General features: G+C 39.9%; 1 protein-coding gene across 1 annotated transcript in view; it reads left to right on the forward strand.

Annotated features, from left to right (window-relative positions):
- The first annotated feature begins 11,518 nt into the window (after nt 1-11,518).
- slc12a4 (solute carrier family 12 member 4) overlaps nt 11,519-24,829 on the forward strand; it is a 90,297-nt gene continuing 76,986 nt past the window's right edge. Inside the window, 1 exon segment of the mRNA XM_034186358.1 lies at nt 11,519-11,779. Coding sequence (XP_034042249.1) covers nt 11,644-11,779 — 136 coding nt within the window. The 5' untranslated portion in view covers nt 11,519-11,643.

Below are 24,829 nucleotides of genomic sequence, written 5' to 3' on the forward strand. Positions count from 1 at the left end.
CCTGCCTGAGGGCGTAAGGTTGAATATTTTGTGTCCAGGATGTGAAGAGTCTTTTAAAATGTTTTTGGCTCTGGAAAGGTATCGAGCACCTGCAACTTCTTCCAGGGAGGGAAGAGGACAGCCAGTAATCTTTTGTGCTGTTTCCACCATCCTTTGTAGAGTCCTTGTTTCTGCTGCTGTACAAGCTGCATACCAGACTGTGACTCCGTAGGTCAGCATGTTCTCGATAACAGCATGGTAAAAGGACTCCATTAATGCTCTGCTGAGATGATGTTTCCTTAGGATTCTGAGAAAGTGAAGGTGTTGCGATGCCTTCTTGATTAGATCAGTTGTGTGCACTGTCCAGGAGAGTGTGTTTGTGATGTGTATACCCAGACATTTATAGCTTTGAACAATTTCCACTGAGTCACCTTTTATAAAAAGGGGCGGGTAATCGATCCTGTTCTTCCTGGTCTATTATCAGTATCAGTAAAAAATCATACTTTGGAAAAATACTGAACGACAATAAAAACAACATAAAGGAAGCATGGGAAATACTGAATAGCATTATTGCAAATAAACCCAAATAAAATAACTACCCAACATACTTTACTTATAACAACAAAGATGAATATAACATGAGCCAAGAAGTGAATAGTTTCAATAAATTTTCTGCTAATGTTGGGCCAGATCTGGCAGCTGAAATCCCACACAGCCCTTTGGAAAATCAGCAATTAATCGCCAGGAATCGGCACACAATGTTTCGTGACCCAGTAGATGAAAGGGAAATTATTAATGTAGTTAGTACATGTAAAAGTAAAAAGTCAACGGATCATAATGAGGTACATGTCCTTAGTAAAGCAAATAATTACTGAAATTGCAAGACCATTATCATATATTTTTAATAAATCATTTCAAACTGGAATTGTTCCTAATGGCATGAAAGTGGCAAAAGTGATACCTTTATTTAAATCTGGTAGCAAGCATCTTTTTACTAACTACAGGCCTGTGTCTCTATTGTCACAATTTTCTAAGATATTGGAAAGACTTTGCAGCAACAGACTGAATAAATTTACAGAACGACATAACTTGCTTGATGAAAGTCAATATGGTTTTAGAGTGAAAAGGTCCACTGCACTGGCATTGCTCAATTCAATAGAAGAAATCAATAAACATGTGGACCAAAGGGTAATAGTATTAGGTTTATTTACTGACCTAAGAAAGGCTTTTGACACAGTTGATCACAATATATTATTTCAGAAGATAGAACTGTGTGGGATCAGAGGGGTGGTGCTGAGTTGGATTAAGTTACTTACAAAACCGGAAGCAGTTTGTTAAACTCGGGGACTACTGTTCTTCATGTCTGGACATCGTTTGTGGGCTTCCCCAGGGTTCTGTATTGGGACCAAAATTATTTATTTTATACATCAACCAGTTATGTAAAGTTTCACATCTGTTTAAAGCAGTTCTCTTTGCAGATGACACAAACCTGTTTTGCTCAGGAGAAAATCTGCAAAAATTGTTATTTGATTTAGGAACTGAAATGATAATGTTAAAGAGATGGCTTGATATTAACAAATTATCATTAAATTTGTCAAAAACTAAATAAATGTTATTTGGAAATTATAAAAAAAAGAGATACAAATACAGTTAAATATACAAGAGGTAAACATAGAATGTGTCAAAGAAAATAAGTTTTTAGGTGTCATTATTGATGAAAAATTAATTGGAAAGCTCATATTCAACATGTTCAAATGAAGGTATCAAAGAGTAGGACTGGAATTCCATTTATATGGAGAATGATGCTAATTTAGCATATGAGAAATAAGATATTTCTTGATGTATATAACAAAAATTGTCCAGTTCTACATTGCAGTTTAAATAGCAAGTATAATGACCATCCATGGATAACAAAGGGACTGCAAAGGGCATGTAAGAAGAAAAATATGTTATATAGAGTGTTCATCAGAAGTAAATCAAGAGAGGCTGAGATTAAATATAAGTGCTATAAAAATAAATTAACAACCATTATGCGGAATTGTAAAAAATCATACTATGGCAAAATTCTAAATGATAATGAAAATAATTTAAAGGAAACATGGAAAATACTGAATAGTATTTTACACTCAACAAAAATATAAATGCAACACTTTTGGTTTTGCTCCCATTTTGTATGAGATGAACTCAAAGATCTAAAACTTTTTTCACATACACAATATCACCATTTCCCTCAAATATTGTTCACAAACCAGTCTAAATCTGTGATAGTGAGCACTTCTCCTTTGCTGAGATAATCCATCCCACCTCACAGGTGTGCCATATCAAGATGCTGATTAGTGCACAGGTGTGCCTTAGACTGCCCACAATAAAAGGCCACTCTGAAAGGTGCAGTTTTATCACACAGCACAATGCCACAGATGTCGCAAGATTTGAGGGAGCGTGCAATTGGCATACTGACAGCAGGAATGTCAACCAGAGCTGTTGCTCGTGTATTGAATGTTCATTTCTCTACCATAAGCCATCTCCAAAGGCAGTACATCCAACCAGCCTTACAACCGCAGACCACGTGTAACCACACCAGCCCAGGACCTCCACATCCAGCATGTTCACCTCCAAGATCGTCTGAGACCAGCCACTCGGACAGCTGCTGAAACAATTGGTTTGCATAACCAAAGAATTTCTGCACAAACTGTCAGAAACCATCTCAGGGAAGCTCATCTGCATGCTCGTCGTCCTCATTGGGGTCTCGACCTGACTCCAGTTCGTCCTCGTAACTGACTTGAGTGGGCAAATGCTCACATTCGCTGGTGTTTGGCACGTTGGAGAGGTGTTCTCTTCACAGATGAATCTCGGTTCACACTGTTCAGGGCAGATGGCAGACAGCGTGTGTGGCGTCGTGTGGGTGAGCGGTTTTCTGATGTCAATGTTGTGGATCGAGTGGCCCATGGTGGCGGTGAGGTTATGGTATGGGCAGGCCTCTGTTATGGATGAAGAACACAGGTGCATTTTATTGATGGCATTTTGAGTGCACAGAGATACCGTGACGAGATCCTGAGGCCCATTGTTGTGCCATCCAAGAACATCACCTCATGTTGCAGCAGGATAATGCACGGCCCCATGTTGCAAGGATCTGTACACAATTCTTGGAAGCTGAAAATGTCCCAGTTCTTGCATGGCCGGCATACTCACCGGACATGTCACCCATTGAGCATGTTTGGGATGCTCTGGACCGGCGTATACGACAGCGTGTACCAGTTCCTGCCAATATCCAGCAACTTCGCACAGCCATTGAAGAGGAGTGGACCATCATTCCACAGGCCACAATTGACAACCTGATCAACTCTATGCAAAGGAGATGTGTTGGACTGCATGAGACAAATGGTGGTCACACCAGATACTGACTGGTATCCCCCCCCCCCCAATAAAACAAAACTGCACCTTTCAGAGTGGCCTTTTATTGTGGGCAGTCTAAGGCACACCTGTGCACTAATCATGGTGTCTAATCAGCATCTTGATATGGCACACCTGTGAGGTGGGATGGATTATCTCAGCAAAGGAGAAGTGCTCACTATCACAGATTTAGACTGGTTTGTGAACAATATTTGAGGGAAATGGTGATATTGTGTATGTGGAAAAAGTTTTAGATCTTTGAGTTCATCTCATACAAAATGGGAGCAAAACCAAAAGTGTTGCATTTATATTTTTGTTGAGTGTAAGAAATAAACCCAAATCAAAGAATTACCCGTCTTACTTTACTTGTAACAATAAAGATGAATATGACATGAACCAAGTAGTGAAGAGTTTTAATAAATTTTTTGTTAATGTTGGGCCAGATTTAGCAGGTGACATTCCACACACTACATGGGAAAACCAGCAATTAATTGAGAGAAATCCATATACTATGTTTCTTGGCCCAGTTGTTGAGAGATAAATTATTATGACAGTTAGCACATGTAAAAGTAAAAAGTCAACTGATCATAATGATATACATATGGCTTTAGTAAAGCAGATAATTCCAGAAATTGTTAAACCATTAGCATATATATATTTAATAAATCATTTCAAACAGGAATTGTTCCAAATGGTATGAAAGTGGCAAAGGTGATACCTCTATTTAAATCTGGTGACAAACATCTTTTTACTAACTACAGGCCTGTGTCTATATTGTCACAATTCTCTAAGATACTGGAAAAACTTTACAATAACAGACTGGATAGATTTATTGAACTTCACAACTTGCTTGATGACAGTCAATATGGGTTCAGAGCGAAAAGGTCCACTGCTTTGGCTTTGTGCAATGCAGTCGAAGAGATTAATAAACATGTGGACCAAAGGAAATTAGTAATAGGTCTATTTGTTGACTTAAAAAAAGGCTTTTGATACAATCAATCATAACATATTATTTAAAAAGTTGGAACTTTATGGGATTAGAGGAGTGGCTCTGAACTGGATTAAAAGTTATTTGCAAAACCGGAAGCAGTTTGTTAAAATCTGGGACTGCAGTTCTACAGATCTGGACATTGTTTGTGGGGTTCCCCAGGGCTCTGTGCTGGGACCAAAATGATTTATTTTATATATTAATGATTTATGTAAAGTTTCCAGTGTGTTTAAAGCAGTTCTCTTTGCTGATGACACAAACCTGTTTTGTTCTGGAGAGAATTTGCAGCAATTATTGTTTGATTTGAGAGTCGAAATGATAAAGCTGAAGAGTTGGTTTGACATGAACAAATTGTCATTATTGGTCAAAAACCAAAATGATGTTATTTGGAAATTATAAATTGGATGTACAAATACAGTTAAATATACTTAGGGTAAATCTAGATTGTGTCAAGGAAAATAAGTTTTTAGGTGTGATTATTGATGATAAAATTAACTGGAAAGCTCATATTCATCATATTCAAAAGAAAGTTTCTAAAAGTATTGCAATATTGAATAAGGCAAAGTACATTTTAGATGGTAAATCACTACATACTTTGTATTGTACATTGATTGCACCTTATGTGACATACTGTGTGGAAGTTTGGGGTAATAACTATAAAACTACTTTACAATCATTATTCATCCTTCAAAAAAGAGCATTAAGAATAATTCATAATTCAGGGTTTCGGGATCATACCAATCCGTTATTTATTAAATCAAAGATATTAAAACTTTATGATATGATTACATTTAAGACTGTTCAGCTGATGCATAAAGCAAGAAATAAACAATTACCTCTCAGAATTCAAGAATATTTTACGCTGAGAGAAGGAATGTATAATTTAAGGGGTACGTTTTATTTTAAAAATGCGGGCGCTAGGACGACTACGAGGTGCTTTTGTGTTTCCATTTGTGGCCCAAAAAAATGGAATAATTTACCAGAGAAACTTAAGCAATGTCCAGATATTAAACGGTTCAAACATTTATACACACAAATGGTATTTGGTAGATATGTATTAGATTAATAGGGTTGAGTTGTGTTATATGTAGAGGCTGTTGTACTGGAACCTTCATTTCTTTTCTTTCTTTTTTTTTGTGAGTTGTCTGGAGAAATATTTGACTTCTTTATCTGTAACTAGGTGTTGCTGTGTTCAGATTGTGTTGGGTATAAATGTCTATGAACAGGCATATATGCCTGATGATTTTATACAGGAGGGTAGGCGTGGATAAGCATTGCTTCTGCCTACACCTTTAGGCACCATGTATTTGATTTATTTTCTTATATCTCTTTTTGTTTTTGACTTTTCTGTTATGAGTTTGGTCATATGAGTACATTTCTGTTATGCTTGAGTGTCTAATAAATTATTATTATTATTATTATTATTATTCATTTTTTGATGTGTATTGTTATTGGTGTGGATATGATGAGGAATTTGAGTTTGATTATTTTAAGATGTCTGCTCACTTTTTTGTTTTGTTTTGGTTTTGTTGTGATAAGTATAAAGTTACTGAGGTAGGGGTGTATATAAGCTTTGCTTCTACCTACACCCTTTTGGTTGCATGGGTTGACTGGATGAGGAATCAGTTTTGTTTTATTTTTGTTTTGTTTTGTTTTATTTTGTTGCAAAGTTCTTTCCTTGAACCGAATAAACTTGAACTTGAACTTTGAGTACTGCAGTATTAAATAAACCAAAGCATGTTCTTGATTGCAGAACACTTCATACTTTTATTTGTTCATTGGTTGCACCCTACCTGACTTACTGTGCTGAAGTTTGGGGCAACAATTATAAAATTACAGTGCACCCATTATTCATTCTTCAAAAAAGAGCATTAAGAACAATTCATAATTGCGTAGCTACTAGCTCTTAGCCGATTTAGCATGGCGGCTTCTCCTGTCTCTCCCGCACTTTTCTGCTCTGGGTGTGAAATGTTTAGTTATTCCTCGGCCTCCTTTAGCAGTAACGGTACTTGTAATAAGTGTAGCTTATTCGTAGCTTTGGAGGCCAGGCTGGGCGAATTGGAGACTCGGCTCCGCACCTTGGAAAATTCTACAGCTAGCCAGGCCCCTGTAGTCGGTGCGGACCAAGGTAGCTTAGTCGCCGTTAGTTACCCCCTGGCAGATCCCGAGCAGCCGGGAAAGCAGGCCGACTGGGTGACTGTGAGGAGGAAGCGTAGTTCTAAACAGAAGCCCCGTGTACACCGCCAACCCGTTCACATCTCTAACCGTTTTTCCCCACTCTGCGACACACCCGCCGAGGATCAAACTCTGGTTATTGGCGACTCTGTTTTGCGAAATGTGAAGTTAGCGACACCAGCAACCATAGTCAATTGTCTTTCGGGGGCCAGAGCAGGCGACATTGAAGGAAATTTGAAACTGCTGGCTAAGGCTAAGCGTAAATTTGGTAAGATTGTAATTCACGTCGGCAGTAATGACACCCGGTTACTCCAATCGGAGGTCACTAAAATTAACATTAAATCGGTGTGTAACTTTGCAAAAACAATGTCGGACTCTGTAGTTTTCTCTGGGCCCCTCCCCAATCAGACCGGGAGTGACATGTTTAGTCGCATGTTCTCCTTGAATTGCTGGCTGTCTGAGTGGTGTCCAAAAAATGAGGTGGGCTTCATAGATAATTGGCAAAGCTTCTGGGGAAAACCTGGTCTTGTTAGGAGAGACGGCATCCATCCCACTTTGGATGGAGCAGCTCTCATTTCTAGAAATCTGGCCAATTTTCTTAAATCCTCCAAACCGTGACTATCCAGGGTTGGGACCAGGAAGCAGAGTTGTAGTCTTACACACCTCTCTGCAGCTTCTCTCCCCCTGCCATCCCCTCATTACCCCATCCCCGTAGAGACGGTGCCTGCTCCCAGACTACCAATAACCAGCAAAAATCTATTTAAGCATAGAAATTCAAAAAGAAAAAATAATATAGCACCTTCAACTGCACCACAGACTAAAACAGTTAAATGTGGTCTATTAAACATTAGGTCTCTCTCTTCTAAGTCCGTGTTGGTAAATGATATAATAATTGATCAACATATTGATTTATTCTGCCTTACAGAAACCTGGTTACAGCAGGATGAATATGTTAGTTTAAATGAGTCAACACCCCCGAGTCACACTAACTGTCAGAATGCTCGTAGCACGGGCCGAGGCGGAGGATTAGCAGCAATCTTCCATTCCAGCTTATTAATTAATCAAAAACCCAGACAGAGCTTTAATTCATTTGAAAGCTTGACTCTTAGTCTTGTCCATCCAAATTGGAAGTCTCAAAAAACAGTTTTATTTGTTATTATCTATCGTCCTCCTGGTCGTTACTGTGAGTTTCTCTGTGAATTTTCAGACCTTTTGTCTGACTTAGTGCTTAGCTCAGATAAGATAATTATAGTGGACGATTTTAACATCCACACAGATGCTGAGAATGACAGCCTCAACATTGCATTTAATCTATTATTAGACTCTATTGGCTTTGCTCAAAAAGTAAATGAGTCCACCCACCACTTTAATCATATCTTAGATCTTGTTCTGACTTATGGTATGGAAATAGAAGACTTAACAGTATTCCCTGAAAACTCCCTTCTGTCTCATCATTTCTTAATAACATTTACATTTACTCTGATGGACTACCCAGCAGTGGGGAATAAGTTTCATTACACTAGAAGTCTTTCAGAAAGCGCTGTAACTAGGTTTAAGGATATGATTCCTTCTTTATGTTCTCTAATGCCATATACCAACACAGTGCAGAGTAGCTACCTAAACTCTGTAAGTGAGATAGAGTATCTCATCAATAGTTTTACATCCTCATTGAAGACAACTTTGGATGCTGTAGCTCCTCTAAAAAAGAGAGCTTTAAATCAGAAGTGCCTGACTCCGTGGTATAACTCACAAACTCGTAGCTTAAAGCAGATAACCCGTAAGTTGGAGAGGAAATGGCGTCTCACTAATTTAGAAGATCTTCACTTAGCCTGGAAAAAGAGTCTGTTGCTCTATAAAAAAGCCCTCCGTAAAGCTAGGACATCTTTCTACTCATCACTAATCGAAGAAAATAAGAACAACCCCAGGTTTCTTTTCAGCACTGTAGCCAGGCTGACAAAGAGTCAGAGCTCTATTGAGCTCAGTATTCCATTAACTTTAACTAGTAATGACTTCATGACTTTCTTTGCTAACAAAATTTTAACTATTAGAGAAAAAATTACTCATAACCATCCCAAAGACGTATCGTTATCTTTGGCTGCTTTCAGTGATGCCGGTATTTGGTTAGACTCTTTCTCTCCGATTGTTCTGTCTGAGTTATTTTCATTAGTTACTTCATCCAAACCATCAACATGTTTATTAGACCCCATTCCTACCAGGCTGCTCAAGGAAGCCCTACCATTATTTAATGCTTCGATCTTAAATATGATCAATCTATCTTTGTTAGTTGGCTATGTATCACAGGCTTTTAAGGTGGCAGTAATTAAACCATTACTTAAAAAGCCATCACTTGACCCAGCTATCATAGCTAATTATAGGCCAATCTCCAACCTTCCTTTTCTCTCAAAAAATCTTGAAAGGGTAGTTGTAAAACAGCTAACTGATCATCTGCAGAGGAATGGTCTATTTGAAGAGTTTCAGTCAGGTTTTAGAATTCATCATAGTACAGAAACAGCATTAGTGAAGGTTACAAATGATCTTCTTATGGCCTCGGACAGTGGACTCATCTCTGTGCTTGTTCTGTTAGACCTCAGTGCTGCTTTTGATACTGTTGACCATAAAATTTTATTACAGAGATTAGAGCATGCCATAGGTATTAAAGGCACTGCGCTGCGGTGGTTTGAATCATATTTGTCTAATAGATTACAATTTGTTCATGTAAATGGGGAATCTTCTTCACAGACTAAAGTTAATTATGGAGTTCCACAAGGTTCTGTGCTAGGACCAATTTTATTCACTTTATACATGCTTCCCTTAGGCAGTATTATTAGACGGTATTGCTTAAATTTTCATTGTTACGCAGATGATACCCAGCTTTATCTATCCATGAAGCCAGAGGACACACACCAATTAGCTAAACTGCAGGATCCCTGACCTCTAGTAATACTGTGAGAAATCTTGGAGTCATTTTTGATCAGGATATGTCATTCAGAGTGCATATTAAACAAATATGTAGGACTGCTTTTTTGCATTTACGCAATATCTCTAAAATCAGAAAGGTCTTGTCTCAGAGTGATGCTGAAAAACTAATTCATGCATTTATTTCCTCTAGGCTGGACTATTGTAATTCATTATTATCAGGTTGTCCTAAAAGTTCCCTAAAAAGCCTTCAGTTAATTCAAAATGCTGCAGCTAGAGTACTGACGGGGAGTAGAAGGAGAGAGCATATCTCACCCATATTGGCCTCTCTTCATTGGCTTCCTGTTAATTCTAGAATAGAATTTAAAATTCTTCTTCTTACTTATAAGGTTTTGAATAATCAGGTCCCATCTTATCTTAGGGACCTCGTAGTACCATATCACCCCAATAGAGCGCTTTGCTCTCAGACTGCAGGCTTACTTGTAGTTCCTAGGGTTTGTAAGAGTAGAATGGGAGGCAGAGCCTTCAGCTTTCAGGCTCCTCTCCTGTGGAACCAGCTCCCAATTCAGATCAGGGAGACAGACACCCTCTCTACTTTTAAGATTAGGCTTAAAACTTTCCTTTTTGCTAAAGCTTATAGTTAGGGCTGGATCAGGTGACCTTGAACCATCCCTTAGTTATGCTGCTATAGACGTAGACTGCTGGGGGGTTCCCATGATGCACTGTTTCTTTCTCTTTTTGCTCTGTATGCACCACTCTGCATTTAATCATTAGTGATCGATCTCTGCTCCCCTCCACAGCATGTCTTTTTCCTGGTTCTCTCCCTCAGCCCCAACCAGTCCCAGCAGAAGACTGCCCCTCCCTGAGCCTGGTTCTGCTGGAGGTTTCTTCCTGTTAAAAGGGAGTTTTTCCTTCCCACTGTAGCCAAGTGCTTGCTCACAGGGGGTCGTTTTGACCGTTGGGGTTTTACATAATTATTGTATGGCCTTGCCTTACAATATAAAGCACCTTGGGGCAACTGTTTGTTGTGATTTGGCGCTATATAAAAAAATTGATTGATTGATAATGCAGGTTATCGTGACCACACCAACCCATTGTTCATTAAATCTCAAATATTAAAACTGCCCGATATGATTTTGTTCACGACTATTCAATTAATGCGCAAAGTGAAAAATAAACAAGTGCCCTTTAGCATTCAATAAATTTTTTACTGAGAGAGAGGGAAAATATAATTTACGGGGCTTATATCATTTTAAAATTGCTGGCACTCGGACGACCAGGAAAGGTTTCTGTGTCTCCATGTGTGGCCCTAGACTATGGAACTCATGAACTCAAACGATGTCCAAATATCAATCAATTTAAAAAGCAATATAAAGGCATGATGTTTTCAAGATATGTATCTGCTGAAGAAGGATGAGTTTTGTGTATTGCCAATTGTAAATGTAAATTTGTAAATGTAACTTTGTAAATGTAAATTTGTTTGGTAGCATTCGGATTGTGTCCTTTAAGCTGAAGAGTTTTTGGTTGAAAATGGGAGTGGGAATAGATGTGTTTTTTTCTTCCCCCCAATCCTTTTGGACTAGATAATTTTATTTTTGGTTAAAGGGGTAGGCGTTAATAAGCATTGCTTCTGCCTATACCCTAACGCACACGGATGCATTGTTAATCCATTTTCTTTCTTCGTTGTAAGTTTTTGTTGTTGTTGTTTTGGACTGTGTGTGCTGAATAAATTCATTCATTCATTCATTAGTTTCCAAACTGCCACGTTGCAGTCTGTGTGTTTTAGGAAAGACCCACACAGAGGACTGACTGTGAGGACCTCCAAGAGACAAAGTTCACTCTGTTAGTCATTGCAATCCAGCATGACATACACAGCAGAAACGGTGTCCATTTAAACTTTTACTTTACACAACACAATGATGACAACGCAGACTCCAAGCCCACGGGTCAGCCCTTCTCCCCAGAGGGGAGGTGCAGGTCTCAAAACTCCTAGACCTTTTTTTTTTCTTGCACAAAAAATCCCAGGAGGAGCCGGCCTGTGGGCGGGGAGTATGACAATACTTCCAGAGGAAGTGAGCGAAGTGTAGTGGAATTTAGTTTCCATTAGTGGGAGTTGAGCAAGAGCTGGCTAACAGCTAGTCTGCTATACTCACCCGGGCTTAGAGGAGAGGCCACATTCTCTGAGTGATGAAAACATGCCTCACTTCACAGTGGTACCGGTGAAGGATCAAGCTCAGACCAGCTATGACAGCCTGGAGGGGGTAAACTGGGTGGATTACAGAGACACAGGACAGGAATACCCTGATCATGAAGAAACTGTCAGCTCTGATGGTAAGTCTCAACCACTTCTAATGCAGAATGTGTGCTGGTAACATTTGCATTGTCCTGAAAGTCTTCTGAATAGCTGCGTCTGTGGTTACTATGGCAATTTTCAAGATTCAGAAGTACTCCTTCGCAAGCAGGTCTGGCGTTGACAGGTTGCGGTGCATCCAGAAAACATTCAGAGCACTTCACTTTTTCCACATTTTTTTAATGTTACAGCCTTATTCCAAAATGGATGAAATTAATTTTTTCCCCCTCAAAGTTATACACACAATACCCCATAATGACAATGTGAAATAAGTTTTTTTTTTTTTTAGAGTTTTGCAACAGTAAGAAAATCACCTGTACATAAGTATTTATGTACGTATGTATAAGTATAAGCCTTTGCCATGAAGCTCAAAATTGAGCTCAGATGCATCCTGTTTCTACTTATGATCCTTGAGATGTTTCCAGAGTTTAATTGGAGTCCACTTGTGGTAACTTCACTTGAATGGAAATGATTTGGAAAGGCACACACCTGTCTACATATAAGGTCCCACAGTTGACAGTGCATGTCAGTACAAACCAAGCATGAAGTCAAAGGAATTGTCTGTAGACCTCTAAGACAGGATTGTCTCGAGGCACAAATCTATGGAAGGGTACAGAAATATTTCTGCTTCTTTAAAAGTCCCATTGCAGCCCAGTCTCACATTTTTTCTTCATGCTCCCGTAACGAAATGAGTCAAATTTCCTGGACTTTTTTTTTTTAACTCACTATTACTAACCCTACTCCTAACCCCAACCCTAACCTTAACCATAACCTAATCCTACTCCTTCCCCCCACCCTAACCATAACCACCCCTACTTCACTTTTAATTTCATGCAGCCATCATGGAATGAATGAGAATAAATTTGTGCTGCCGTGACGAAAATGAGGCGCTTTTCGTCACAATATCACAAACCAATAGATTAATGTATATTTTGTGCTGCTGAATTACGACTTGCCATGAGACTGGGTTGCCCAATGAGCACAGTGGCCTCCATCATCCATAAACTGAAGAAGTTCAGACCCACCGGGACTCTTCCTCGAGCTGGCCACCCATCTAAACTGAGCAATTGAGGCAGAAGGGCCTTAGTCAGGGAGGTGACCAAGAACCAGATTGCCACTCTGTCAGAGCTCCAGCATTCCTCTGTGGACAGAGGAGAACCTTCCAATGCAATACACAAATCAAGCCTGTATGGTAGAGTGACCAGATGGAAGCCACTCCTTTGTAAAAGGGACATGGCAGCCCTCCTGGAGTTTACCAAAAGGCACCTGAAGGACTCTCAGATCATGAAAAACAAAATTTGCTAGTCTGATGAGACAAAGATTGAACTCTTTGGCATGAATGCCAGGCATCATGTTTGGAGGAAACCAGGCACCATCCCTACAGTGAAGCATGGTGGTGGCAGCATCATGCTGTGGAGATGTTTTTCAGCAGCAGGAACTGGGAGACTAGTCAGGATTGAGGGAAAGATAAATGCAGCAATGTACTGAGACATCCTGGATGAAAACCTGCTCCAGAGCGCTCTTGACCTCAGACTGGTGTGAGGGTTTATCTTTCAGCAGGACAATGACTCTAAGCACACAGCCAAGAAATCAAAGGAGTCAGAACAACTCTGTGAATGTCCTTGAGTGGCCCAGCCAGAGCCCAGACATGAATCTGATTGAACATCTGTGCAGAGAAATGGCTGCGCACTGACGCTCTCCATCCAACCTGACAGAGCTTGAGAGGTGCTTGCTGCAAAGAGGAATGGCCAGAACTGCCCAAAGATAGGTGCACCAAGCTTGTGGCATCATACATATTCAAGAAAACTTGAGGCTGTAATTGCTGCCAAAGGTCAAAGGTCCATTCAAAATATTGAGCAAAGTGTGTGAATACTTATGTACATGTGATTTCTCACTTTGTTATTTTTTATTAAATTTGCACATTTTTCAAAAACTGTTTTCATGTAGTCAATATGGGGTGTTGTAAGTAGAAGTTGGAGAGAAAAGAAATTAATTTACTCCATTTTGGAATAAGGCTGTAACAAAACAAAATATGGAAAAAGTGAAGCGCTTTGAACACTTTCTGGATGCACTGTAAGTTCTTGGATTGTTTTGTAAAAATGCCTTTTCCTGGGGACAAAAAGCCGATGAAGAATAAACTCATGGTAGATAGGAGTAACAAAGGAAAAACAGTGAAAGGGGTGAGAAGTGTGTGTGGGCAGAGACATGATGGGGGTGGAGCCATGTAAAGGAGGCCAGCACAGCTGCTACTAGAAAAGGAATCAAGACGAGTTCTTTTGTGTCCATAGAGGGATTTTATTTCCCAGAAGTTGACTACACAACACCGCAGCTGATTTGTTTTTTCTTTCTGTAGTGTACAAACATTTAAGTTGGGCTCATCCTCAGGAAAACGAACATAGGGGTAAATGTTTCGTCAGCACTGGGTATGTGAGGTTCACTGATTTGTGCCGATCAGAAGGAGAACCAACCAGGCAAGAGAAGAGGAGGATTTTAAACACAAAGGCGTGACTGCTGAAACGCCCATGGTTAATGAAAGGCCACTGAAACCTGACTTTACAAACCCACACAGTGGTCAGCTATCCATTTATATAAAACGTTCCCTGCACTATGCAAACCGTGACAGGGTTTTTTTTTTCCTGCCTTCACAAATATGACCAACACTTCTAAAAGGGCACTGTGTACTTTCAAAAAAGCACCAAAAAGAGGATCTCAACCTTATCATTGAAATCTTGGAGATCCACAGCTTCCACATCCTGAACATTCTGCCTAAAACGTTTACATTTTGTGTAATTATGTCAAAAATAATCACATGAACATGACAATATATTTCATTGGGTGAGGGTTTTTTAAACTGTATACAGCCCACAACTGTACTGTTTTTGATTTCATGGTTTTTGTTTTGACCATAGTTAGGGTTTAATGTTTATAGAATGCATAAAAAGTTGGGAAATTTGACCAGTGTTTTGCACTTCTGGATGTCTAACAGTGTGATCACAGTCCAATTATGGAATATTTGGGTTTGTATACTGTGCAAAACCTAATGTTGTCTGTCGTTAAAACTGAGTTTCTTACTGCTGAACACAAAGTATATTATCAAAGATACCTTCTATACATAGGAAGAAAAAGTGAAAAAGCCCAGTTTTCTGGATAAGTTTCACACAGACCACTGCACTGTTGTCTGCTCTTGCAATTCTCAGTAACGTTCCGATGCGAGATTCCTGACATAACAAAGGAGAAACAGCAGATTCAGCAGACAGCTGCAGGCATACAGTGCACTCCAAAAGTATTGGAACACTTGGGATTTCACACATTTTAATTTGTTTATGTCATTTCAAATACAAAAAATTATCTTCCTTCAACTCAAACTCAAAGCAGATCTCTACAACTTGATCTAAACTTATTAAAAATATAAAAGCCAAGATGACTGGTTTCACAAGTAATGGAACACTTTTGTATAATACCTATAAATATTCAGTTTCATTGTCACTTTTCTTCAAACAAGTCAGGGGATGGATACATGAACATTTCTAAGTCACTGAATATGTCTTGGACTTATCAATTATTATTATTATGGATTTATCAATTATGAAGAAATCCAAACAGTATGGTGCTCTATGGTAAATCTGTGTGGAGTAAATGTGTTCCATTACTTATGCACCTAATCATCCTGGCTTTTATATTAATATATTTTTTATATTAATTAATTTATATGAAGTTGTTGAGATTTGCTTTGAGTTTAAGGAAGTTATATATATACACACACAAGGTTGGGTAGGATTACTTTGAAAGAATACATGTGGATTACATGTATGTATGTACATACATTTGGATTACTTGTAATCTGATTACTTTTGGATTACATTTCAAAGTAATCCTACCCAACCTTATCTATATATATATATATATATATATATATATATATATACACACACACACAGTGGTCCCTCGTTTATCGCGGGGGTTATGTTCTGAAAACAGCCCGCACTAGGCGAAATCCGCAAAGTAGTCAGCGTTATTTTTTACAATTATTATAGACGTTTTAGGGCTGTAAAACCCCTCACTACACACTTTATACACTTTTCTCAAACAGGCATTAACATTTTCTCACTTTTCTCTCGTGTGTAAACACTCAAAGTTCAAACCTTAGTAGAAAAATAAGACCAACCTGTTTTCAGGCCCAAACATTTTTTTGAGAAATAAAAATAGAACGTTTCCTATAAATAATTATGATGGCTTTTAGAACTAACACATTTAATTTTAACAATCAACCTACGAGGTTGGACACATAAGAAATTATTAATAGTGACTCACCAGTATTTCACAGTTCCTCTGATCACGTCTCTTCGTCCTGGCACCGTGCCACTGTCGCGCCTTTTTCCACTGAGTGACACCTCGGTGCAGGTGTCTTTTTCCGAGTGAAGAACACAGTTATGGGTAGTTGTTGGCGCTCTTTTTTCTTCTGGGCGAGAAGATTCTTATAAACAGACACGCAGAACACAATGCACGTACTCTCCCTTCGCGGTGCGGCGACCGGCCTGCTTGATGAGGACGCAGAACACAATGCGCTGTAAAAAAAAAAAAACAAAAACAAAAAGCATGCAAAATTGGACTAAAAAAATCCGCGAAACTGCGAGGCCGCGAAAGGTGAACCGCGTTATAGCGAGGGACCACTATATATATATATATATATATATATATATATATATATATATATATATATATATATATATATATATATATATATATATATATATATATATATATATGGCACTGTAGCTACACACTGCACAGGTTAAAAGACGATAAGAAAAAACTGATGAAGTGATGAATAAGTTATCTCCAAGGTTAAACAGAATGTGATCATTTAGCAATCATACCAGAAACACTTCCATGAGGTAAAGTAAAATACTGCTATCCTCAAAGTAACAATTGTTTGTTTGAAGGTTATTTCTTTAAAGTCTTTTGTAACATTTTTACATTGCTTCAAGCAGACCTTTGATCATGATCACCTGATTACTGAGGTTGTGTTCTGATTGCTGACCTTTGACCATGACCACTTGATTACTGAGGTTATGTTCTGATTGCTGACCTTTGATCATGACCACCTGATCACTGAGGTTATGTTCTGATTGCTGACCTTTGATCATGACCACCTGATCACTGAGGTTATGTTCGGATTGCTGACCTTTGATCATGATCACCTGATTACTGAGGTTATGTTCTGATTGCTGACCTTTGATCATGACCACCTGATCACTGAGGTTATGTTCGGATTGCTGACTTTTGATCATGATCACCTGATTACTGAGGTTGTGTTCTGATTGCTGACCTCTGACCATGACCACCTGATCACTGAGGTTATGTTCTGATTGCTGACCTTTGATCATGACCACCTGATCACTGAGGTTATGTTCGGATTGCTGACCTTTGATCCTAATCACTCAAAATGTATCCCCATCTTTGATCCTGGCCAGAGCTACAATGATTAATGAATGCTATTCTGATAACTGATTAATCACCTTGATTTTTAAATATCTAAATTCTTTGATTTCAGCTTCTTAGATGTGAATATTCTCTGGTTTATTTTAGTAGCGGCTTTACTCCTATCAGGCAGTAAGATGAATATATTTGGGTTGTGGACAAAAGACAGTTGAAAGCATCATATTGTGTTCAGAATAACACTGACTGATATTTTTCACATTTATTTGACATTCTATGGATCTAACAACCAATCGAATAAAATCAAGAAAATAATTGATCACTTGTTGATTTTGAAAATAATTGTTAGTTGCAGCTGTAATCTGACCTTAGATCCTCATTACTGAACTTTGATTGTGATCTTTGATCCTAATCATTGATCTTTGAACCTCAATGAGGAGGTTATACTTTCATTGCTGTTTGTGTATCTGTCTTTGTGTGCGTGTCTCTCTTCTTGCTTTCATCCTGTAGGATTTACAGAATCAGAATCAAGGGGTGGATTAAAGGGCGCGCTAAAGATGGCGGCGTGCGCAGACGCAGCGGCTTACAGCTCTCCCTATTCGTGCACCTTTTTGTGTCTTTTGTGTGTTGTTTTGGAATCTTGTACGCCGCTTACAGACTTTTACAAAAAGTACGACGGGGTGGACTTAATAAACATCGGTTTTCAACAGAAAACTACCATCTGCAGCGACTTTCAGCGAACTCACAACATCCCAGACGAGATAGCGAGACCAGCGGGATCTCCGTAGATTGTTATCGGGGCCGGCAAGCGACGCAGGCGGCGTCGCGAGAGAAAGCAAAAACAGGGCTGCAGGGCTGGACTGCTGCATAAACTAAGGAAACAGCCACTCAAACCACCGCTGCCAAGCCTTTATCTCTCAAATACCAGATCCTTGGTACACAAAACGGACGATTTGGAACTACAGCTAGCTGGGAATCTCTACATTCAAGAGTGCTGTGCACTTATAATCACAGAGACATGGCTACATGCACAAATCCCCGATGCTTCGGCACAGCTAGCAGGCCGCACGCTACACAGATGGGACAGGAACAGCGACTCAGGGAAAAACAGAGGTGGGGGCCTCTGCATCTATATACATGAAGGTTGGTGCAAAAATAGTACTGTTCTGGTCAGATCGGTAGACAGAGCACTATACAACACCACCCGTGCTGACCAGGACCAGTTTAATAACCCCCGACAGGTGTGGCAGGGCATACAGTCGATCACCAATTACAGAGGCTGTGCTGCAACACCAGGGAACTCAGATCTGGCATTAGCAGAGGAGCTGAACAGCTTCTATGCCCGTTTTGAGTCTCAGGCACAGCACTCAACCACAACACCCCAACCCCCACTACAACCCATTCCAGCCTCCAGTTCCCCCTCACTTACTTACTCTAGCGGCTGAGGACGTGAGATGAGTGCTCCGGGCTGTGAACCCCAGGAAGGCTTCAGGCCTGGATGGAGTACCAGGGAAGGTGCTCAAGGCATGTGCTGACCAGCTAGCACAGGTCTTCACTATCATTTTCAACCTGTCACTAGAACAAGCCATCATCCCAGCCTGCTTAAAATCCGCCACTATCATCCCAGTACCCAAAAAATCACCCACAACCAGCCTCAATGACTTCCGCCCAGTAGCACTCATCCCAGTCATCACCAAGTGCTTTGAGAAACTGGTTCAAAGACACATCAAAGCTTGTCATCCCCCTACCCTGGACCAGCATCAGTTTGCATACGGGTCTAACAGATCCACAGAAGATGCAATAACAACCGCCGTTCACTCAGCACTGACTCACCTGGAGAAACAAGGGAGCTACGTCAGAATGCTCTTCATTGACTATAGCTCAGCTTTTAATACCATAATACCGGACATTCTTATCCCCAAGTTATCCAACCTGGGGATCCCACTGCCCACCTGCTCCTGGATCAAAGACTTCCTGGTTAACCGACCACAGCAGAATGCGTGGAGCGAGTGGAGTCCTTCAAGTTCCTAGGGGTTCACATCTCTGCTGACCTCTCTTGGTCAGTCAACACCGCAGCACTGGTCAAGAAGGCCCAGCAGCGACTACACTTCTTGAGGGTGCTTAGGAAGGAGCAATTAAGCATACCCCTGCTGGTGACCTTCTATCGCTCCACTATAGAGAGCCTGCTGACCTACGCAGTGTCAGTGTGGCACTCCAGTTGCACTGAAGCTGACAGGAAGAGACTGCAGAGGGTAGCAAACACTGCCCAAAAAATCATTGGCTGTCCTCTGCCCTCCATTCCCACCATCTACACCTCCCATTGTAGTAGGGCCAAGAACATTCTCAAGGACAATACACACCCCAGCTTTCATCTCTTCAACCTGTTGCCCTCTGGCAGGCGCTACAGGTCCATACAGGCCAGGACAAATAGACTCAGAGACAGTTTCTTCCCCAAAACCATCACCATGTTGAACAATAATCTGCACTAAAAACGGACTATATTAGGTACTGAGTCGCACCATATCTATCTCATTTGTAGCACAGGACTTTTGCACATTTTTCAGTTGTTAGATTGTTTACATTGCCTATAGTTGTCATACAGTTTTACATTTCCTTTTGCACTCTCTCAAATGCTACACTGTTTACACTGTCCATATGCTACAGAATTTTACATTTCAGCAAAGGACTTTGTGTGTTTCTTTATGTTATATTGTTGTTTATTCATGTTATATTGTCTTGTATTGCACTGCGTGCACATTTTAAGGAGCAGCCCCCCTATTCTCGTTGTACTATGCAGACTGTGTTTGCTGTGTATAATGACAATAAAGGCTTTCTATTTCAATCAATCAATCAATCAATCAATTTTTTTATATAGCGCCAAATCACAACAAACAGTTGCCCCAAGGCGCTTTATATTGTAAGGCAAGGCCATACAATAATTATGTAAAACCCCAACGGTCAAAACGACCCCCTGTGAGCAAGCACTTGGCTACAGTGGGAAGGAAAAACTCCCTTTTAACAGGAAGAAACCTCCAGCAGAACCAGGCTCAGGGAGGGGCAGTCTTCTGCTGGGACTGGTTGGGGCTGAGGGAGAGAACCAGGAAAAAGACATGCTGTGGAGGGGAGCAGAGATCGATCACTAATGATTAAATGCAGAGTGGTGCATACAGAGCAAAAAGAGAAAGAAACAGTCCATCATGGGAACCCCCCAGCAGTCTACGTCTATAGCAGCATAACTAAGGGATGGTTCAGGGTCACCTGATCCAGCCCTAACTATAAGCTTTAGCAAAAAGGAAAGTTTTAAGCCTAATCTTAAAAGTAGAGAGGGTGTCTGTCTCCCTGATCTGAATTGGGAGCTGGTTCCACAGGAGAGGAGCCTGAAAGCTGAAGGCTCTGCCTCCCATTCTACTCTTACAAACCCTAGGAACTACAAGTAAGCCTGCAGTCTGAGAGCGAAGCGCTCTATTGGGGTGATATGGTACTACGAGGTCCCTAAGATAAGATGGGACCTGATTATTCAAAACCTTATAAGTAAGAAGAAGAATTTTAAATTCTATTCTAGAATTAACAGGAAGCCAATGAAGAGAGGCCAATATGGGTGAGATATGCTCTCTCCTTCTAGTCCCCGTCAGTACTCTAGCTGCAGCATTTTGAATTAACTGAAGGCTTTTTAGGGAACTTTTAGGACAACCTGATAATAATGAATTACAATAGTCCAGCCTAGAGGAAATAAATGCATGAATTAGTTTTTCAGCATCACTCTGAGACAAGACCTTTCTGATTTTAGAGATATTGCGTAAATGCAAAAAAGCAGTCCTACATATTTGTTTAATATGCGCTTTGAATGACATATCCTGATCAAAAATGACTCCAAGATTTCTCACAGTATTACTAGAGGTCAGGGTAATGCCATCCAGAGTAAGGATCTGGTTAGACACCATGTTTCTAAGATTTGTGGGGCCAAGTACAATAACTTCAGTTTTATCTGAGTTTAAAAGCAGGAAATTAGAGGTCATCCATGTCTTTATGTCTGTAAGACAATCCTGCAGTTTAGCTAATTGGTGTGTGTCCTCTGGCTTCATGGATAGATAAAGCTGGGTATCATCTGCGTAACAATGAAAATTTAAGCAATACCGTCTAATAATACTGCCTAAGGGAAGCATGTATAAAGTGAATAAAATTGGTCCTAGCACAGAACCTTGTGGAACTCCATAATTAACTTTAGTCTGTGAAGAAGATTCCCCATTTACATGAACAAATTGTAATCTATTAGACAAATATGATTCAAACCACCGCAGCGCAGTGCCTTTAATACCTATGGCATGCTCTAATCTCTGTAATAAAATTTTATGGTCAACAGTATCAAAAGCAGCACTGAGGTCTAACAGAACAAGCACAGAGATGAGTCCACTGTCCGAGGCCATAAGAAGATCATTTGTAACCTTCACTAATGCTGTTTCTGTACTATGATGAATTCTAAAACCTGACTGAAACTCTTCAAATAGACCATTCCTCTGCAGATGATCAGTTAGCTGTTTTACAACTACCCTTTCAAGAATTTTTGAGAGAAAAGGAAGGTTGGAGATTGGCCTATAATTAGCTAAGATAGCTGGGTCAAGTGATGGCTTTTTAAGTAATGGTTTAATTACTGCCACCTTAAAAGCCTGTGGTACATAGCCAACTAACAAAGATAGATTGATCATATTTAAGATCGAAGCATTAAATAATGGTAGGGCTTCCTTGAGCAGCCTGGTAGGAATGGGGTCTAATAAACATGTTGATGGTTTGGATGAAGTAACTAATGAAAATAACTCCGACAGAACAATCGGAGAGAAAGAGTCTAACCAAATACCGGCATCACTGAAAGCAGCCAAAGATAACGATACGTCTTTGGGATGGTTATGAGTAATTTTTTCTCTAATAGTTAAAATTTTGTTAGCAAAGAAAGTCATGAAGTCATTACTAGTTAAAGTTAATGGAATACTCAGCTCAATAGAGCTCTGACTCTTTGTCAGCCTGGCTACAGTGCTGAAAAGAAACCTGGGGTTGTTCTTATTTTCTTCAATTAGTGATGAGTAGAAAGATGTCCTAGCTTTACGGAGAGCTTTTTTATAGAGCAACAGACTCTTTTTCCAGGCTAACTGAAGATCTTCTAAATTAGTGAGACGCCATTTCCTCTCCAACTTACGGGTTATCTGCTTTAAGCTACGAGTTTGTGAGTTATACCACGGAGTCAGGCACTTCTGATTTAAAGCTCTCTTTTTTAGAGGAGCTACAGCATCCAAAGTTGTCTTCAATGAGGATGTAAAACTATTGACGAGATACTCTATCTCACTTACAGAGTTTAGGTAGCTACTCTGCACTGTGTTGGTATATAGCATTAGAGAACATAAAGAAGGAATCATATCCTTAAACCTAGTTACAGCGCTTTCTGAAAGACTTCTAGTGTAATGAAACTTATTCCCCACTGCTGGGTAGTCCATCAGAGTAAATGTAAATGTTATTAAGAAATGATCAGACAGAAGGGAGTTTTCAGGGAATACTGTTAAGTCTTCTATTTCCATACCATAAGTCAGAACAAGATCTAAGATATGATTAAAGTGGTGGGTGGACTCATTTACATTTTGAGCAAAGCCAATAGAGTCTAATAATAGATTAAATGCAGTGTTGAGGCTGTCATTCTCAGCATCTGTGTGGATGTTAAAATCGCCCACTATAATTATCTTATCTGAGCTAAGCACTAAGTCAGACAAAAGGTCTGAAAATTCACAGAGAAACTCACAGTAACGACCAGGTGGACGATAGATAATAACAAATAAAACTGGTTTTTGGGACTTCCAATTTGGATGGACAAGACTAAGAGTCAAGCTTTCAAATGAATTAAAGCTATTTGTATTTCTATTGGATCCTGACCTTTTATCCTGATTGCTGATTGCATTAGCAATCCTGATTACTTGATAACGATTATTTAGGATTCAGACCTGGAGTTCAGAGAAGCAGGTTGTGATCAGAGGACTCTTGTGGTCAGTTCCACCAAATCAGACAGAAAGCTCATTAAGGTTCCTTTGAGTGAGGTTCTTAATCCTACAGTTGATCCTGACTTGATCCTGATGTGAAATCATTGCAAGTGCATGAATGAGTGAATGTGAGGCCTGACTGTAAAGTGCTTTAAGTGCCAGCATCAGATGGAGGAATGCTATACAAATATAGTCCATTTATTTCCAGATCAAAGTCTCTTCATCTTGATCCACATCAAAATTTAAGCCCTTGGTTGACCAAAAGTGGACCTCTCCAACAAGTTTCCCTGGAATTCTTTCATGTCCTTTTAAGATATCCTGCTTTCAAACACTCTAACAGACAGCCAGCCAGACAAATGGCAACAGAAACCTAACTAGTTTAGTTTGGGAGGAGAAGCTGTAAGTTTGTGTTTGCATAATGCTGATTTCATCATGGGATCGGTGAACTCGGGTACAGTACACACACTCTGCCACAGCCACACTTCTACGTCTGTGGAACAGAGGAAGAAGTGACACAGTACTGAGTCTGTTTTAGGATGTGAACTCAGCTCTGTTCCGCACACACACAGCTGAGTCAGACTTAACACTGAGGTAACTGTAGCAGTGTTTTTGCACTTACACTGTACATCACCCACATATTTTGAAATATTTCTTATGCTAACATATTTTGTCCTGAGTATAGGAAAAGATAAAACTTGGGAAACAGGTCAACTTAGCATGCTGCCTTAAAATGTTTTAATGTTAAGTCAACAAAATCATTTGGTTCTTCCATGACCACAAAATGTTAGGGCCCTGTCCCACTGGGGAGAGGATTAATTGCGCATGAATTGAGCATACAAATTGTGGGCGTTCGTTGTTGTCCTCAACAAAAATGGCAAAAAATGACAAATGTCACAGTATGAATTACGGATATATTAATAATATATAGTGAATATATGATGAACAATCACAGTTATATAACGCATGTAGTGAGGAAACTGATCCGACACATTGAGATTATCACAGCAGCATTATGGGTGTATTATGAATGCATCGCGCACGTGTTGCACGTGCATGGCATCTGCATTGTGGTCATAAAAGAAGCGCACTCGGGCCTTTCGGCATCATTATTCACACCAACAATACAGCCTCTTGAGCAATTGCTGGACTTGGACAAGTTGATCACAGAGTGTTGTCATGCGAGGGTTAACTGTTCATGAGTTTGGGGAGCGGGAGGGGGGAAGCTGCTTGGGGTGTGAGACAGTGTTTTTTTGTTTTGTTTTTTGTTTTGTTTTGTTTTTGAGTGAGTTGTGGCTAAACAGCAACTCTTCCTTTTGTTGGTGTTAAATAAAAGTCCTGGATTGCAGCAGCTACGTCTTTGTGGATCTACACAGCCGGACCGGCACTGACTGGCAGGTATGTCACTTTCTGCCACACTTTGGGTTTACGTGACGTGTTTGTTATGCATTCACAGATTGTCCGCAAATCAGCTGCAAAGCAGATGTAATAAAAACGCTTTATTTGTGGCCAATTTGTATGCATTCGCTACAACATATTTTAGTTTGTGATGTGGACATGATGGGCACGCAATATATC

Source organism: Thalassophryne amazonica, chromosome 2 (genome assembly GCF_902500255.1).
Source record: "Thalassophryne amazonica chromosome 2, fThaAma1.1, whole genome shotgun sequence".
NCBI classification, from domain to species: Eukaryota; Metazoa; Chordata; class Actinopteri; order Batrachoidiformes; family Batrachoididae; genus Thalassophryne; species Thalassophryne amazonica.